This window comes from Chanodichthys erythropterus, chromosome 19, assembly GCF_024489055.1.
Source record: "Chanodichthys erythropterus isolate Z2021 chromosome 19, ASM2448905v1, whole genome shotgun sequence".
Lineage (NCBI taxonomy): Eukaryota > Metazoa > Chordata > Actinopteri > Cypriniformes > Xenocyprididae > Chanodichthys > Chanodichthys erythropterus.
Window position 1 is genome coordinate 5,754,840 of NC_090239.1, and position 18,594 is coordinate 5,773,433.

Sequence of the window (18,594 nt, forward strand, 5' to 3'; positions counted from 1 at the left end):
TGCTTTGTAGTGGAGCTGGTAATTAGAAAGGTAGTATTCATGAGTGAGCTTACAAATGGCATGGTCAAAAACATGCGGAAGGCATGCAAACATGAAATCTTAGAATTAATTGCATGATAATCAGTTCAGCCCTTGCACACATATACACTCAAACACCAAGGAATAATTCACCCAGAAATAAAAATAAGAATAATTATTTATTATTTCTATTTATCTATTCAATAAATATATATTTCCATAATATTTTATATATAATATAATTTTTATTAATTTGTTTTTATCAAGTTTGGGTAAGCTGTTCCTTATAAGTGGGAATCTTTAACAAAAATCCCAAATATAATTTGTCACTTTTTTTCCCCTGTTTCTCCCCCCCCCCCCCCACCTCATTATTTCACACTCTTTTGCAAGTACACCCATCCGCTTTCAATCTATTGTTAGTTATTTCTCTCACTATCTGTTTATTCATCCTGTTTCCAATCTGTCTCTGAAAGACTCATCCTGTTTCCAGGCTTTCTACCCCTATCTTTAGGCCTTTATAAAGATGTGCTTCTCTATAATGTTCTAACACTGCCTTGTTTTAATATGCAGCCAGCATCTGAAATGGCTGTTCTTTTATTTGGTGTCATTCCGTTGGTGGGCGTCTGGACAGGAAACCAGATAGACTCTAAACTAAGAAGTAACACAAGAAATTATGATCATTATTATGATGATGAACATAAGGCCACTTCCTAACATGATGATGGGAGTGCAATACAGTCTGAAGATAACATATTGAGTTATGAGTGACCAGATAACCATGATAAAAGAAGTCTTTTCAATATAATGGAATTGAAGAAGTCTTGGGGTTGTCCATGGACTTATATGATAGCTTTTTGTGAGAAATTTAAGCAATACTTCTCTTATAATCTCAGCATCTCGCCTCATTGCTCTTGGTGCTTTCATAAGATGAGAGAAGTATCATTGTGTGAATTAGGGGTGTGCACAAATAGTCGAACATTCGAATATTCGACCTGTGATTAATATTCGAAAAATAAAAATACTATTAGAATTTTACTGTGTTGCTTTGCTGGCTGTAAATGCAGTGAATCCATGATAAATCCTGAGCACTAAAACTAAATGCACCGGGTGGCGCTGTAGAGTGTGTTTAACAAGTTTATTTCATTTGATCGTCACATAATGTTGTCGTCTGCCTCGCAAAGTTTGAAATTACTTAGATGAAAAATGATCTTACACAATGGAATTACTTTTGATCAAATGAATTAATGAAACTGAGTTATCATAATATCACCACCATAGTGAGAAAGCACATGAAATAAGGAAAGACAGCTGTCCATCACTGCATTCACGACAGGTAGGCTAAGCGCAGCTATACCCAAAGTGAGCCGAGAAGATAACTTATCTGATAGCAAAATGATTTTGAGACATATGCTTCAATTAAATTTTGTCGAGGGAGATATATTTACGAACAGAAAACAAAGTGCTGCTGTTAGAAACTTAGCGTTATGTATTATCATTATCTTGTTTCTGCAACGTCTGTCAGCGCGGCTTGTTTCTCACCCGAGCGTGTGGATAATATTATTGTTTTTCTCAATATGAACATGTGAAACAATATGAAAACGATAACCATATACAGACTCGAGTGTATTATGTACGTTTTGTACGATAACTGCCGCTGTCTGCTTTATTAGCACTTTTCTCGTTCGCGCTGCTTGAGCTTAAATGCTTTTGTTCTTTATATATAGCTATACATTTTTTTGTTAGCACAAATCGTTTAATGCTTTCAACTAAAATAAAACCTTCAGATATATTGTAAGCTTGTTGTGTATATTGCCTAATCGTATGCTTGTTCAGGTTACAAACTCTTGATGAATTAAAAAAAAATAAAGTTCTTCTTGTTTAAGGTAATTTAAATAAACGAATATTCGAATATTCATTTTTTACGAGCCCAACTATTCGAATATAATATTTTGGAAAAATGCCCATCCCTAGTGTGAATAGATCATGAATAGATTCTAAGATTTTAAGCTGAATCGTTTCACTGAATCAGTAGATTCATTTCACAAAACCATTCTAAATGTTTCAGACATGTAGATTAATGAAAAAAAAACATGAAAAAAATTGACAATTCTTTTTTTTTTTTTTTTTTTTCAAATAGTGCCATTGTTATTATAATCGTTTTATCAGTGCACATCATTGTTTTTTTAGAATTCATGTGTTCTCATAATCTTTAATCGGAAAAAATTCCCCTGCAAGAGGGGCAGGGAAAACCCCAATGATGTAATGATCCAATCTATTCCCCTTGGACAACATCAAGTCCCGCCCTACAATTTTTTTTTTTTTTTTTCTTGTTCGAGAAGCCGTTTGACTCATCTATATGTCACAATAGGAAATAGGTTTCATGCCGACTTCATGCAGTGTCATGCCAATTATCCATGAATAACAAACTTAAATTGCTTCAGTGTAGTTACTTTCAGTTAGTTGTTTTCTTGATGTGTGTCAAACTATGTAAAAAGAAAAGCTATTGTAGATTGTGTAACTTAAGTTTTTTTTTTTTTTTAACTACAGTTTTAAAGTATCTTAATTTTTGTGTCTAATGACCGTGTTATTTAAGCAGAATGGAAATTAAGGCCGGTGGTCTGGATTACATTATGAGTAGAACTTGAAGAAAAGAGCTTGGGGAATGTCTCTTTTCTCTCTCTCTCTCTCTCTCTCTCTCTCTCTCTTTCACACACATATTGTTTGCCTTAGTTCTAGATGGCCCTCAGGAAAACAGTGGGATTAGGGGTGAGCGATATGACCAAAATCTTATATCACCATATGAGAAATTTTATTTAACAATAACAATATAAATCACAATATAGTTATTTTTTTGCTTTAAATAAGGTTTTTATGATATCAACATTTTTGATAAGAATAATAAGACATACTAGGCTACATAAAATGTATAAAGTAATCAAATTTATTAAAAAACACTGCATAGTCATCTTCACTGTGTAAATTAAATATGCATGTATTCTTATTAAAGGTACAAAAGTGATTCAGCAGTGAGAGATGTTCTCTCTGTTGTTGTGTGATTAACATTAATGACAAACGACAGCAGGTTTATTAGGCTGCTGTCACTTTAAAACTGAATGCACGGATCCAATATACTGATACACATGCGTTTTCTTCCTCAACTGTTTATGTTCACTTAAGACATAAATGTCTGTGTTTACAACAATACTTGCAAAGATGGGCATTTTGGCACATACTGTAAGTATGTGTATTTAACCATTCAATCAAGCCCAGTTAGGTGGCAAAAAGAACTCGGTTCAGTACTCACACGCATCATGTGACGCATCTCAGAAGCGTGCGCATATAGCGAAATCAGTTCTCTTTCACTGCTTATTGCACCTCAACAGTTTAAAATCACTTTTTTTTTTTTACACAGTGCTTTAGAACGCATGCAAATGATAAGCATTCGTGACCACGCAGCACAGCAATGTCACATGTGCATAATTGCAATAGAGACGACAGTCCAAAATTTCTAACAATTGACAAATTTCTACCAGTTAATCGTGTCTCCTTTTATATCGCCCACCCCTAGCTTCAGGCCTGCCCACACTACATCCCTCCTATTGAGTTTAACGCCTGCCGGTGGTGCTCAGGAGAGAGGAGCTCTGCTTACATGCTGTGTATTCTAGTGTATAAGTGGTTTATGTTTCTCACGGTTTGGGTTTTATCACAACTCTGCGGTCACAGTTTTGGTTTGGTTTGGAAAATATCTTGTTTGTTGCTGTTAGGTTTTTTCTGTGTGTCTCATAAGACATTTAAATGATTTTAAAATGAGTTTTTATTTAAAGTATTTTATTATTTAAGAAGAAAGAGAGCATGAAGTTATATTTAATTTTAAATAATATAAAAATGAAAAAAAAAAATTAAAACATATTTTGGCAGAACAGCATGAACATATTTCACTGTTAGCTAGTCTCACCCAGCCACACTTTGGTCCACATTGCAACTTATTCTGGCCAAGAAACACCCACTTACAGAGACAGACATGGAAAGCAACCAACTACAGTTCTGTCAGGAACATTATCGTCAAATATGATTGACAATTAGCATACAGTTTAGATTAGCCGTATAGTTCTGTTCTGGGTAAGAACTCTGTGCCTATCCATGCAGCCTAGCATGGATAAGAGCACGGAGAGCAGCGATAACCCCCCTAATGGTAACAGAACAGAATCAATATAAGGTATGCAGATATCTTTAATGTTCTTAATGGCAATAATTTAATGTGACAACATGATTCAAGAAAAATGAATCTGATTCAAAGAGGTATATCAGAGGGCAAGTTCTGACTGGACGAGAGGAGGAGCTGGGGATGGAGGAGAGTAATTAGCTCCTGAGCAACGCAGTAAAGCTGCCGATAATACTGAATGGAGCAGGTGCTGTGATAGATGTCGTATTCCTATAGGTATATGTGAATCAGCTGAGAGTCAGCTGATACGGGCTTGACTAATGCGACCTGCCAGAACTAATGCTATGCCTGATTTTGTTCTGTTTTTATGAGTCGGTTTTACTCATCTAAAATGGATGGACATAAATTGTACTGAAGAACTGAATATTTTCTCAAGATCATTTTATTAACTCATTATCATGTACAATACAATTCAATACAATGTTTATTTATATAGCACATTTAAAAGAACCGAAGTTGACCAAAGTACTGCACAGAGTATGCAAAACAGAACAGTCAACAGGATTACAAACAATAATACAATCTATAGAACAAACACTGTAAAATGGATGAGGTGCATTAAAATAAACATTTCCACCAATATCTTGTTTTCTGTATAGTAGATGATCACTAATTTGTTGTCTATGTCTAGTAATGGATGAAATATTGAAAAATTTTGCAATATTTTTATACACTATATTGGCAAAAGTATTGGCAATGCGTAGAGAGCTTCATGGAATGGGTTTCCATGGCCGAGCAGCTGCATCCAAGCATTATCCAAGCCAAGTGCAATGCAAAGCGTTGGATGCAGTGGTGTAAAGCATACCGCCACTCTGTCTGGCAATCTGATGGACGAGTCTGGGTTTGGCGGTTGCCTGGAGAACGGTACTTGCCTGACTGCATTGTGCCAAGTGTAAAGTTTGGTGGAGGGGGATTATGGTGTGGGGTTGTTTTTCCGGGGTTGGGCTTGACCCCTTAGTTCCAGTGAAAGGAACTCTTAATGCTTCAGCATACCAAGACATTTTGGACAATTTCATGCTCCCAACTTTGTGGGAACAGTTTGGGGATGGCCCCTTTCTGTTTCAACATGACTGCGCTCCAGTGCACAAAGCAAGGTCCATAAAGACATGGATGAGTGAGTTTGGTGTGGAGGAACTTGACTGGCCTGCACAGACTCCTGACCTCAACCTGATAGAACACCTTTGGGATGAATTAGAGCGGAGACTGCAAGCCAGGCCTTCTCGTCCAACATCAGTGTCTGACCTCATGAATGTACTTCTAAAAGAATGGTCAAAAATTCCAATAAACACACTCCTAAACCTTGTGGAAAGCCTTCCCAGAAGAGTTCAGTCTGTTATAGCTGCAAAGGGTGGGCCAACTCCATATTAAACCCTACGGATTAAGAATGAGATGTCATTAAGGTTCATGTGCACGTAAAGGCAGGTATCTCAAAACTTTTGGCAATATAGTGTATTTATAGGTTATCTGATTATCAGTGATATTTTAATATTATTTATGCTATATAGGGTGAATTCAGAGTGATTGGGACACTTTTTGCTGTTGAGGTGACTTAGAAAAAATGTCTCAATCAATCTGAATTCACCCCATCATTTTAATATATAAACAGATAATCCACCCATAAACGGCACATAAAAACTGAACTGTTTGTGATTTGATGCTTTTTATGCTGATAGTCAAAGATCTGGATACATAAGACTAATTTTCAAAGAACCTACCTCAAAGAATCAACGTTATTCATTTATTTATTCATAAGAGATGCTGAATTTGAGCAAGAAACATGGCCTAACTTCACAATTACTCATAATTAGTCTTCCCTTGATCCTTGTGCTGGTGCCAAATCATCACGATGACATTTTCTTTTTCCCTTTTTTTACAGGCAATTAAACCAGCGCTCAGATCTCTAAATGACCCAGTTACTTTAATAGATCAATTGATTTCTGAAGGCATCTTTTTGCACGTTTGCATACAGAAAGACCTTTTTAGTACAGCCCCTCATCAGAGGAGTTGAAAGCTGTTGCTGTCAGGCTGATGATATTTGGGAATTTTAATTAGTCTGAATGTCACTCAGATATCCTGCCACTTCAGTGAAGGTGTTGTTATGCGTGTTGTTATGCGACAGAACATGGCTGTTCTCCCAGTGAAAGCTGCTTTTTATTACTTCAAGCTGATCATTTTTATTCAGTGTTTTTCCCATAAGTTGTTTAAGAGGAAAAATAAATCAGTGGAGATTCTGACTGTATTGCTGAGGTTAGGAAATGCCTTAGTATTGCTTAAATATTTTCTAATTATGTTTAATACTTTATTTCAGTTCTGTGATAACTTATTAACCACACTATGCTGTGGTTTTGAAGGGTTTTTTGTTTTGTTTTGTTTTGTTTTGTTTTTTAGATCAGAGAGACCATATGTGGACTGTAACAAACACTTATCAGAATTATGCCCAATCATCCACACTTTATAGGACCCAATTCATGGGTTGTGGTGAAAAAAGTATATATACGTGTATGTATGTATGTGTATATGTGTATATATATATATATATATATATATATATATATATATATATATATATATATATATATATATATATATATATATATATATATATATATATATATATATATATATTGTTTCCTAAGGTTTTGTGTTTGTTTGCTAGTGTTCTGTGTGGTTTCTAGGTTCTAGAGTCTATGTCGATGGTATTTTTTCTGCCTGTTTTATCACATCGCATGTCAGGGAAAATGCTTAGAAAGGTCTGCTGAGAAAAATAAAACTCCAACAAGGTGTTTGAGGTTTATTCATGAACAAATGGTGCAGGATGAATTATGTGCCATTGTTTAATATTTTAGGCTTGAAGTTTATTCATATCCCTAACCTTGAGTATCAACCATACAAAACAGTGGTGCTTTCCTTAACAGGCACCATATAAACTGTCCTGAATAAATGCTTTGCTGCAAGTGCACAAACTGTGTTGCATACAGACTGCTTCTGACAAGGATAAATGATTCAAGAAGATGGACTTAAAACAAGCGTGTAAATATTGAGCCGAGAAACAGCATGCACACCAAGCGCCTGCCAAGCAGTTGTGTAAGCATCTTTTTTCATCAGCTCACCCGTTCAGAAACATCCCAGTTTACTGGTAGGAATGACAGAATTCTTATCAGATAAAATCAAAATGGTCTTTTTTTTCTGCTGAAGTGGACAAACAGACATCCTGATCACCACAGGGTAGCTGTTTGCCCCACTTTTGCTTAAATATGAATGAAAAGACCAGGTTTGTGTGCTATGACAGTCTACTTGCAAGCTGGAATATTAGATTAGAAATGTAATTTAGTTAGGCACATTGGATTGCTTGTTCTTTAGAATCGTCCTGTAAAAGCATACTTAATCCGCAACAAATAATAACTCGTATGATATTTGTCTCTGCTTGCATAGATTGCGAGTAAGAGTTGAATGACATCACAAGACGCTTGACATCTTAAATGAGCCTTTTGACTGAGCTGAGTGAAGCAGCAAATTGAAAAAGAATTCATTAGCTATGGAGTGCTAGCCGCCAATCACTGAGCATGTCATTAGCATAGGCACATTATTTGACCAATGGAAATGAATTCCTTTAAAGGTATATGGAAACATTGTGTGTGTTAAGACCTGTTTTCCCTTATATCAGGTTGGCTGTTTTCAGGACTGAAATGTTGACAGATGTGAAGGTGGTGTTTTCAGTCTGTTTTTGTGTCCTGAACATACAGCTTATTCTCTCACATGTCAGTTTGAGCAGTGTTGCGGTGCAATTAGAGACAGCGTGCTGTCAGCCACCAGCGGGTGAGGACGACACGTCAACATAAACCAAGACACAAATCTTTCCCTCTCTACAAAGCTAGAACTTCTTTCCGTTTATTTGCTTTAAGCAATATTTGGTGAACGACTTATTGTTTGGGGGGTGGGGGTGGATTCATGTTCATGAAATACACTTTTCCATTGACTACCTGTATTTGATTTTCTGGGATTTTTGCATTTATTTATGAAGGCATATAATTTTTAACCGTAAAAAACAATTTGACGTCAACTTTTGGGTAAATACTTTATTGAATTAATTCATTAAAACTGAAATAATTAGATACATCCATAAACTTTTAAATCAAATCATATTAAATAACATAATATTTGTAACTAAGAATTGTATCAGATATTCAGATTAGAGGAATTTTATTTACTTTATATATTTTATTTATATTTCTCTTACAAGGGTTAGTCCCTGTTCAAAGTTTTTAAAAAAAAATCAATCACGCAGATAAATATTATATTATATATTTTTGCACTTAAAATGGTTTTGTTACCTCCAGACCAAGAAAAAACAAGAAAATGAAGTTGTGAAGACTGCCTCTTTGGACATTCTTGTCCAAGATTTCATGTGTCATGTATGAAAAAGATGTATGAACAAAGCCTTGGATTCATAAGGGAGTAGATTTCAGCGTTCAGATCCCTCTTGCTCTCTTTTTTGTTATCATGTATTACAGATAGTACATTGTTTAGAAAAGCGTGTTCTCTGTAGTGTGTCTCTGTGATTGTTTATGGGACACAGTTGGGTGCCAGGAGTGAGAGCTTTGGTATCTGTGCAGGTATTTAATGTCGCGCTGGCAGGGAATGTTTTTCGTAGCAGCAAGACACATAGCAGCTTCTGATGTAACCATATGTGTGCACTGTGCAGGCTTAAATGTGCATCTCCGTGTTAAATTCCATATGTATGTGCACATCCACATGACATGTAATGCAATAGAAGTAGCTGTCAAGTAATGTGATCATGTCTTATCAAATATGTGCAGAAGCCTGCTTATGAATGGGGAAAAGAAATATGATTACACTTTAATACATTTACTTACCAATATTAAAGCCGGCATGAAACTGAAGTTGTGATCCTCTTTTCTTCAAACAAAAAAAATGAAGGGGGGTACTTGATTTTTGTCCATTGGATATTAAAGGTGCCCTAGAATGCTTTTTCACAAGATGTAATATACGTCTAAGGTGTCATTATAAATGCGCCGATTCAGCGTGCTTCCCCTTTAAATCCTCACGCTCCCCGCCCCCGAGCTTGCGACTCTAATACATTGCATAAACAAAGTTCACACAGCTAATATTACCCTCAAAATGGATCTTTACAAAATGTTCGTCATGCATGCTGCATGCATGCATCAGATCATGTAAGTATAGTATTTATTTGGATGTTTACATTTGATTCTGAATGAGTTTGAGGCTGTGCTTCGTGGCTAACGGGCTTTCTATGTACTGAACTCTTGTTATTCAACTATCCCAAAGTAAATTCAATTTTCAATTCTGTGGCACCTTTAATTGGATCATTGTGGTTTGCTATTGCTGCAATCTCATGTGAATGACAGGTTGTCCCACGCCAACTTTTTTGTTGAAAATAGTTTCAAACGAGCCACAGCAGAATGAACCGTTGAGCATCACAGAGCCACACAGTGGCATTACTGAATGAATCAGTGCTGTTGAATGAATCTGTTGAATGAATGATTCAATGATTCACTCTGAAAGACCGAAAATCACTTGTTTAATTCCTGAAAGATACAATGACTTAGGCAGCTGACTTGTTGCCTTGCTGCCTTATCAGGGAATGACTTTATTGGCGCCGTTTGCACAAGAAGGTACCTCGTGAAACTGTTTTCGGACACACTTCTGAGGCAGCATAACAGTTTAATGATCTACAGCAAAATAGAGCGAGCTTTGGTGATAATTAAGCGAATATTGAATTACTTCAATAGTAATTTCTTACTATTAATAACAAGTGGAAAACGTTTAATGTACAGAACTTTCAGATGCCATCTTTATTTTTTAGCTCAACTGTCACAGAATGGAACGCACAGGATTGTGGGATATCAAAGGCAGTAAAGGATACGTCTGTGCTCCCTTCAAAAATCGATCAGATTAAGGTATCTCAGGAGACAGGATGCGAAGCTAACATTGGATTAAGATGTGCCTTGATGCCTTCCTACCTTGGAACACATCCTCTGAAGGCAGCATTTTTAAGCTTTCGGACGCAGCCAGTTTGCTTTTTAAACGTTTGAATGAATGATTCAGTGACTCACTCAATACACTTATCGCCACCTATGGTGGATCTCTTTAATCACTGACATAAATGTTCTTTGATTTAAAGTTCACAAAACTTTACTATTCTAATCCCCATTTGATTTGATTTTTATTTCATTTTAAAGGTGAAAATGTATCGAATCATTCTAGATTTCTTTTAACGAGTCATTTAATTGAAGTATTTAATTAGTTCAGAGTGATTTTATGTTTTGACACAACATATCTTCATAAAGCTAAAGGTTGATTCAATGTGATGTTATACAAAAGCACTTGTCTATTATATTCCACATATGTGCCTAATGGACTTCAAATGTTGCTCAGATCAGATCTGCCATTCCTCTCTCTCTCTCTCTCTCTCTCTCGCTAACTGTTTGACTCATTTGCTACTCAGTTTCATTTGATTTCCCCTTATTTTTGTCTGTCCAGCATCCCTCACTCAAGATGCTTAGAAATGTAGGGATTGCTAGAGGATGTGATGAAGTTCAGAAAGAGCGAGATAGAGGCTCATTAGGTTGATTCCCGGGTTAAGAGCTTTTCTCGCTGTGCTGTAGACGACCAGTATTAGACAGACCTCATGTATTCTGGGCTCTGAGAATGTGAGTTCTCCCATTAAAAGCCCATCTGTGGGAATGGGGCTCCTAAATGCTCTGAAATGGCACACTCGGGTAGAGAGCCTCAACGACAGCGGCCTGTGTTCAAACCAGACTAATTTAATATAATGATCTCTTATCTGCCCTCTTTCTCCCTCTCTGTTTTTCCTCTTATCCTCTCTTAGTCTGTGTATTTATCTTCATCTGTTATAGCTCTTTCTCTTTACTTCTGCTTTTCACCCTTGGATTTTCCTCGTTTTCTTCTTTTCATTCATTTTCATTTCTTCACTTCAATTCAATTGCTCATTGTTCTGTTAACATTTATTAGCATTTTTTGTTTCTTCGACTGTGAGCACTTTTGGCCCTCTACGTTTAGTCGATAAGCTCACTCACATTTTTTTTTTTTTTTTTTTTTTTTTTTTTTTTTCATTTGTCTAATAATAATGTCCGACAGAGAGTATGAAATCTCCCATTTTGTCTGAACCATTAATATTCTTAAACAACAAATGTAATTTCTACATCTAGTTTAGAAGTAAGTGATGTTGGTAGAAAGGGCATTTTAAATCAATAGACTAATTTTTATTAACTCATAATAATAACTACAGGACTAATTTAAGAGCATTTTATGTATCCAAAAACAAAAATATTTTTTTCTTTTTTTTTTTTTTTTTTGCCTACACAATTACTGTACAGCTTATGGGAAAATGACGCACAATAAAATATTCACATATTTAGTTTTTCTTCACACATGACATCTATTTTATCTCAGTCTCTGACTCTGTTGTCTCCTTGGATATCAAGTATACTATATTTTGAAAACTTTTTAGTGGCAATGGTTTATGTCATGATGTAATTACAGCAAAACTGAGAGATGGACATAATTTGTGTAAAAGAAATAGTGCTGTCAAATCAATTAATCGCGATTAATCGCGTCTAACATAAGTTTGTAAATTTATAATGTGTCACACACCCACACTTATATTTACAAACCTTTATGTTAGATGTGATTAATCGTGATTAATCACAATTAATCGATTTGACAGCGCTAGTAAATATTATAATTTTCTCACAAATACTGACAATGGTTCACAAAAAAAATTGAAACAGATTATTTTTATATGTTTTTTTAAATTATTATTATTGTTGTTGCTGTTTTCATTTTTCATGTTTTAGGTTTAAGAGTCTCGGTCTGGGACAAGCATAAAGCAATAAATTATGCATAAAGTAAAAGGCATTTGAAAAGTACCAAATAATAAATTTTAAGACCTGAGCTGCGTCCGAAATCGAATACTTCTCTACTATATAGTATGCAAAACGTCCCCAGATGACCTACTACTTCCGGCAAGATTCTGAAGTGCGTATTCAATGGACACTTTACTATCCCATGAGGCCACAGGAGAGGTGAAGCGACGTAGACTGACGCTGTCAGGTCACATGATAATGACAACATGGCGGATGTAGTATGTCCGGATTACATTCATACTACCAACATTCTATATAGAAAATACCTTTTTATAGGTCACAAAGCAAATTCAAATGTAGTACCTAATCAGACAGTATGTGATTTCAGACGCACTGATAGTTTTCCAAGACTATTTTAAATGTGACAGCCATATAACAAAGGAAATAAGTTAAAGTCTGTCATTGTTTACTCCCCCTCCTATTTCAAATTTAAAAAATCATGTGGATTTTTCCATTAAGCCACAGATGTCAAGTTTCAAAAAGCAATATAAAACTAAAAATGTAATCTGAAGCCATCTGATAGCTCTGTGAGTGCTTTCTAACTAATTGTGAGCTTATCTCTGTCTCTATCCACAGACAGCACTGCCAACATCATCGCCAGACGGCGGCGATTCCACAGACTGACCCAGGAACTCTACGAGCTCCCAGTGGTGGTGTGGGATGACGGGGAACCCGTCCTGAGCAGCACCAGTACCCTCACGCTTCGGGTGTGTTCCTGCCAGAGAGGCACCAGACTGAAGATCTGCCAGGGCGAAGCGTTTCTCTCCTCCGCAGGGCTCAGCACGGGCGCTCTGATAGCCATACTGCTCTGTGTGCTTATTTTACTGGGTGAGTTTAGCCTGGAAATGATGCTCGAGTATTGCCAGTTTTAGTGAGATAAGAAACACTCAAACACATGATCATTGAGATTATGAAAGCAACATAATTTAAAACATATCAACAGGGCCTAAAAAGCATCTAGAGAAGCATATATGTGACCCTGGACCACAAAACCAGTCATAAGGGTAAATTTTTTGAAACTGAGATTTATACATCATCTGAAAGTTGTATAAATAAGCTTTCCATTGATGTATGGTTTGTTAGGATAGGAGCTGAGATCCAGCTATTTGAAAATCTGGAATCTGAGGGTGCAAAAAAAAAATCAAAATATTGAGAAAATCACCTTTAAAGTTGTCCAAATGAAGTCCTTAACAAAGCATATCCACTCACCAAAAAAGAAAAAAATATATATATTTACAGTAGGAAATTTACAAAATATCTTCATGGGTCATGATCTTTACTTAATATCCTAATGATTCTTGGCATAAAAGAAAAATCGATAATTTTGACCCATAATTAATGTAATATAATTGAAGTAGTAAGAATAATGAAGAAAATTAGACTTCTTTAAAACTAATTTGTTTTTAGGTAAATCAAACAGAGGTTGGTTTTCTTCAACTGTTGCCCATTTATCACCTTTCCAGTTTTATTATTCACAGCAGGATTCCAGCATTCATTGACATAATTCCACATGATCCAGCCCTGATTAACTCTTTGACTTTTCATCTTTCACCTTTTAAACCTGCGGATCAAAAGTAAGGGGCATACTTAAAGGATTTCATGGGTCCCATAACAGCAGGTGAAGGGTCGTGACTGACCGCATCAAAATGTCACGAACAAAAGATTGATGAACGCTTTAGTGTTCACAGCAGTGCAGATAGTGGTGAGTGGTCTGACTAAAAATTTATATGACTGCATGAATAAATGAACATCATGATGACAGTGACAATATACTTATAATCTAGTGAATTAAATTCTTACAGTACACTTTACAGGAAAATGGAAAAATGGATTGGTTGGAAAAAATTATTGAACTTACTCTAAAGATATTTAGACAGACAGACGGACATTCATTCATTCATTTGCCAGTAAGCCAAACGATGGATATGGAGACTAAGGCAAGAAGAATTGAGAACAGTAAAGCAAAAGTAAAACATATTTTACAAAGAGGGCCACGGTAAATGTCGAACAGCGGAAATAGCAATGAAATCTGCAAACAGAAAGGAGTGAGAGACAGAGAGTGAGCTGCTGACAGGTTTGTATTAAAGGTGCGAGTTCAAAAAAGTGAGCAGCATATGTAATAGGCCTCTCTCATGCAGACATCCACGAGCGCATTACCACCTCTCTTCCTCTCTGCCCTCTCTCCCTCTCATCGCCTGCTCTCATCCCTTTCCTCCCTCTTTCTGGCCCTGGATGGATAGGTTAGGTCTCACCTCGCGGCTGCGATGCTGTCTCCTTTTCAAAAGCGAGAGAGATTTTCACCACTCACCCTAGCAGCTGCTGGGGCTAAATATAGTTACCTCATGCTACATGTTGCACTAGCTTTGTTCAGCACATCCCTGCTCAAACACGGCTCTGTTTGCTCCTGGTAAAATCTACTTGTTGATAAAATCTCCCTCCTTCCACTCCACAAATCTGCTTCCTAGATTTGCTGACTTTAGCAGAGTTGATTACATAAAGTGAGAGCTACTTGTTTGTTAGCAAACACTTGCGTTTTGTGTAACAGCACAATGGTGAGTTGTTGCTGTGCAATATTCATACAACAGCCTGCAATATGATTTGTTATCTCTGTCTACTACCAGAATTACAAAATGTAACATAACTGGCATTCTTAGTTGAATGATGTTTAGTTGAATCATGATGTAGTAAAAATATTGTCACAATCATGTTCTGGGGTGCGTTTCCCAAACAACGATGTAACTCGCTGCTGAACTACCATAGTATGATCATCGATGCATCGCTGAACAAATCAACTAGCTAGTTTCCCAAAACCGTATTGTTGCAAACCTGACGTTCAACCACGTTGGTGAATGACGTCACGCAGATGGTGGAGTAATAACTTCTTAAAATGAATCCGTTTGAGATTGAATTAATGCTAGAATTTCTGCTATAAATTACAGACATGGCATTAGAGGACTATTTCTCATTTTCCGCAGTTATTTTGCTTTATTTCCAGATTAAATCAAATGCTTGTTCTTATGTACTAGAGCACGTACGCACATGCGCACTCTCCAAAAACGGTGCTTTAAATCTCTTGACAAACTAAAATATATAAATGACACTTGTATATATTTGAAATAAAAGATATACAATGTGCTTGATGTCAGCTTGCTTATTTTGCTCAAGATAACAATTTATCAAGTTCACATAAAAACAGGAAACTATGCTTCTAACCACAGCTCGAGGTCTGTCGTTCCAACCACACTAGTTTGCGATGCAGTTTGCGAATGTCTGTTTGAACGATGGTTTCGGGAAACACCAAATCGTTGAACTATGTAAGTAACGACGGAACATGCGATGTTAGCTGGCTAACGATGCTTTTGGGAAACGCACCCCTGTTTAGTTGTTTCTGTCATGTCTGCATTAGTTCTCATTAGTTGCTATGGTGTCTGATTAGTTAATCTCTGTCCAGCTGTGCCTGTTTAGTGTCCTCATTTACCATGTGTATTTAATCTCCCTGTTCTGTTCAGTCGTCGTCGGTTATTGTTTGTGTTTAACGTGAATGTGACGGTTCTTCCTGAGTTTAAGGACTGTGTATTTCATCATCTTCCTTTGTCGTGCAATTTCTACAGCCATCTATCCATAACAGAATAACCGACCCTCAAAACGAGTAAATATACAAACAGTGGACTCACGAGCGTTACGCCTCCTCCTCCTTCCCGAGAACTGAAGGTTGCTGGGGTACTTGGGCTTGGGGTACATGCTCCAGAACGGTGGCCTCTCCCTCACAGACAGCGAGCACGAGGCACCCAGCAAGGTTGTTCCAGAATCAGAGCCGCATACCAACAAAGCCCCGGAGCCTATGCATGCTGACCAGTCCATCTTAGAACCAGAAGCGGACCTACACCTGATAGATCTGTGGTCCGTGGATCTAGTTCCCACCCAAGTACCCATTCTCGAGTCTTTGTCTTCCTCGCCGGTCCCTTCCGGAGAAGATCTTCTTTTGCCGATATCCATACCTTATTTCCTGGTCCCATCTCCTCCGCTGGTCACAGCCAGTTCCCTGGATCCGTCGACACCACTGGTGTCGTCTAGCTCCACATCTTGACCCGTCAGCCCATCGACCTCGCTTCAGCTCTGTTGTCCCTTGTCGACTTTTTGGCCCATCTGCCCTGTGACTCCGCTGGGCTCACTCGTCTCTCCAGGTCGGCCTCTGGCGGTTGTCGCTCAGCTTACACCACAGACTTCCAGGATTCCAGCAGTGCCTACACCCTGCACCCCTACAGAGTCATTGGGCTCCTCCCTTCCTCTGACGTCCCCGTCATCCTTGTCCGCACCAGCGTCGCCCGAGTCAGCCGAGTCCCTGTCTACGCCTCGGCCCCCGCGAGCTAACAGCTCAGCCTCAGGCTCAGGCTTCTGGGCCAACTAAGTTGCCCTGGACCGTCGGCCTCTCTTCTCCGCCGGTTCCTCCACTTACCCTGGTTCTGCTACCATTGATAGGCTCCCGGGTTCTGCCCAGCCTGTTAGCCAAAGCTCCACCCTGGCTCCTCCGGGTCATCCCTGCCCATCACCTACTCCACTCCCTCCTCCAAAGCCCCTTGCCTCCCTCCTCAGTTGGTCATTATTCAGCACGAGGACACGCCTTTCCGAAGGGCGGCGTAATGTCACAATCATGTTCTATTTACTTGTTTCTGCCATGTCTGCATTAGTTCTCATTTAGTTTCTGGTTAATCTGTCCGGCTGTGCCCGTTTAGTGTCCTCATTTGCCATGTGTATTTAATCTCCCTGTTCTGTCCTCATCGGTTATTGTTTGCTTTGAATGTTCTTCCTGAGTTTGTTATTAAAGACTGTGTATTTCATCATCTCCCTCTTCATTCACATTATATAATATATATAATGTGTGTGTGTTAAAATTATTCAGATATATTTCACATGTGTACTGTGGGGTCATGAAGAAATGCTTTCATAAACCTTGTCGTGTCTGCTAATAGTATATCAGTGAAGTGCAAGCTAATCTAGACTAATGTGTGATATTGAGTTGCTGTTCATTTATCGTGGCTCTTTCCATTCTAATGGGATAGGAAAGAATCATCATTCATTCGCACTGATCTCTGGCCCCTGATGTGTTTGCTTGTTCATGCATTGACGATGCTTCACACCTGCTTTTCCCTTATCCTGGTAATGTGCCGCACGTCTCCTGTTGCGTGACACATTTGCTGTAATGGTGCAACGTTCCCTTGAGAAATTATTCAGTGTTAATAACATTGAATTATTTTTGAGTTATTTATTTATTGTTTCAGTTTTCCAGTACTTGACATGAATATGGTATGCACCTTCAAACCTCCTAGCAAAATTTCCCATAGCTCCCGATGATATTTAATAAACAAAATGCAATTATCTTCCATTCCTGTCAATTTTTGTTATAATATCAGGCCTTTCTCATCTTTTTGAAAGGCAATGATGTGCATTCAATTTAACTGTATTGCTCTTCATTTTTCCAGAAGTGCTTGTTTATATAATGAGAGACATCATGGTTATGAATATTAAGCAGTTTTATTTCATATAATTAGCAGTATTGTTCTTGTTCCTTACAGCCATCGTGATTCTGTTCATTACGTTGCGGCGAAGCAAAAAAGAGCCTTTGATCATCTCGGAGGAGGACATCCGTGAAAACGTCGTGACGTACGACGACGAAGGAGGTGGGGAGGAGGACACCGAGGCTTTTGACATCATCGCTCTCCGGAACCCAGCTGCTGCCGAGGAACTCAAGTTCCGTCGGGACGTCCGACCCGAGTGTATCCGGCCATGGTCATCACGGAGACCGGCCCGTGGCCGTCTCAGCCCTTCGTCTCTGGACATAGATGAGGAAATGGACGTCAGGGAGTTTATCAAACAGAGGGTGGGCGAGGCAGATCAGGATACTAGCGTCCCCCCCTACGATTCTTTACAGACCTATGCCTACGAGGGCCAAGGTTCACCAGCAGGCTCCATCAGCTCGCTCGGATCAGCTGGAGTACATTCCGAACTGGATTACAACTCTCTGGATGACTGGGGTCCAAAATTTGAAAAAATAGCAGAACTTTACGGAGAGGAAGTTGAAACGGCGTCCGAATCCACTGAAAAGGCAGAGTCAGAGAAGCAGACATAAGTATCTGTTAATGTCTGAGAAAAACTGTGAACAAACATCAGTAAAAAAAATCAAATCTTAATTTTTTTTTGACATCCGCCGTCATGGTTTCATCAATACAACGAGATGCTCTCGGACCGCCGCGCTGCCGTAACTCTACAGCTGTAAAGTCAGACTGACTGCCTTTTTTTCTCTCATTTCTTTTGGATGTCCGGAGCTCTTAATCCCAGCAAGACAAGAATGATTTTGAAAAGAAAATCAAACAAAAATGAATAAAAAAAAAAAAACTAATGGAAATAAGGAAACTATTTTAACTGGTG

At 38.0% G+C, this 18,594-nt stretch overlaps 1 protein-coding gene across 5 annotated transcripts in view; it reads left to right on the forward strand.

The window, feature by feature from the left end:
• Positions 1 to 18,300, forward strand: part of LOC137007322 (cadherin-18) — a 100,674-nt gene extending 82,374 nt beyond the window's left edge. For 4 of the 5 annotated variants that reach the window (XM_067368623.1, XM_067368626.1, XM_067368624.1 and 1 more), the window contains 2 exons: positions 12,745 to 12,996; positions 17,742 to 18,300. In XM_067368623.1, coding sequence (XP_067224724.1) covers positions 12,745 to 12,996; positions 17,742 to 18,295 — 806 coding nt within the window. In that variant the 3' untranslated portion in view covers positions 18,296 to 18,300. The remainder of the gene's footprint in view (positions 1 to 12,744; positions 12,997 to 17,741) is intronic. The other variant, XM_067368625.1, reaches the window with a different exon arrangement.
• Positions 18,301 to 18,594: the final 294 nt, after the last annotated feature.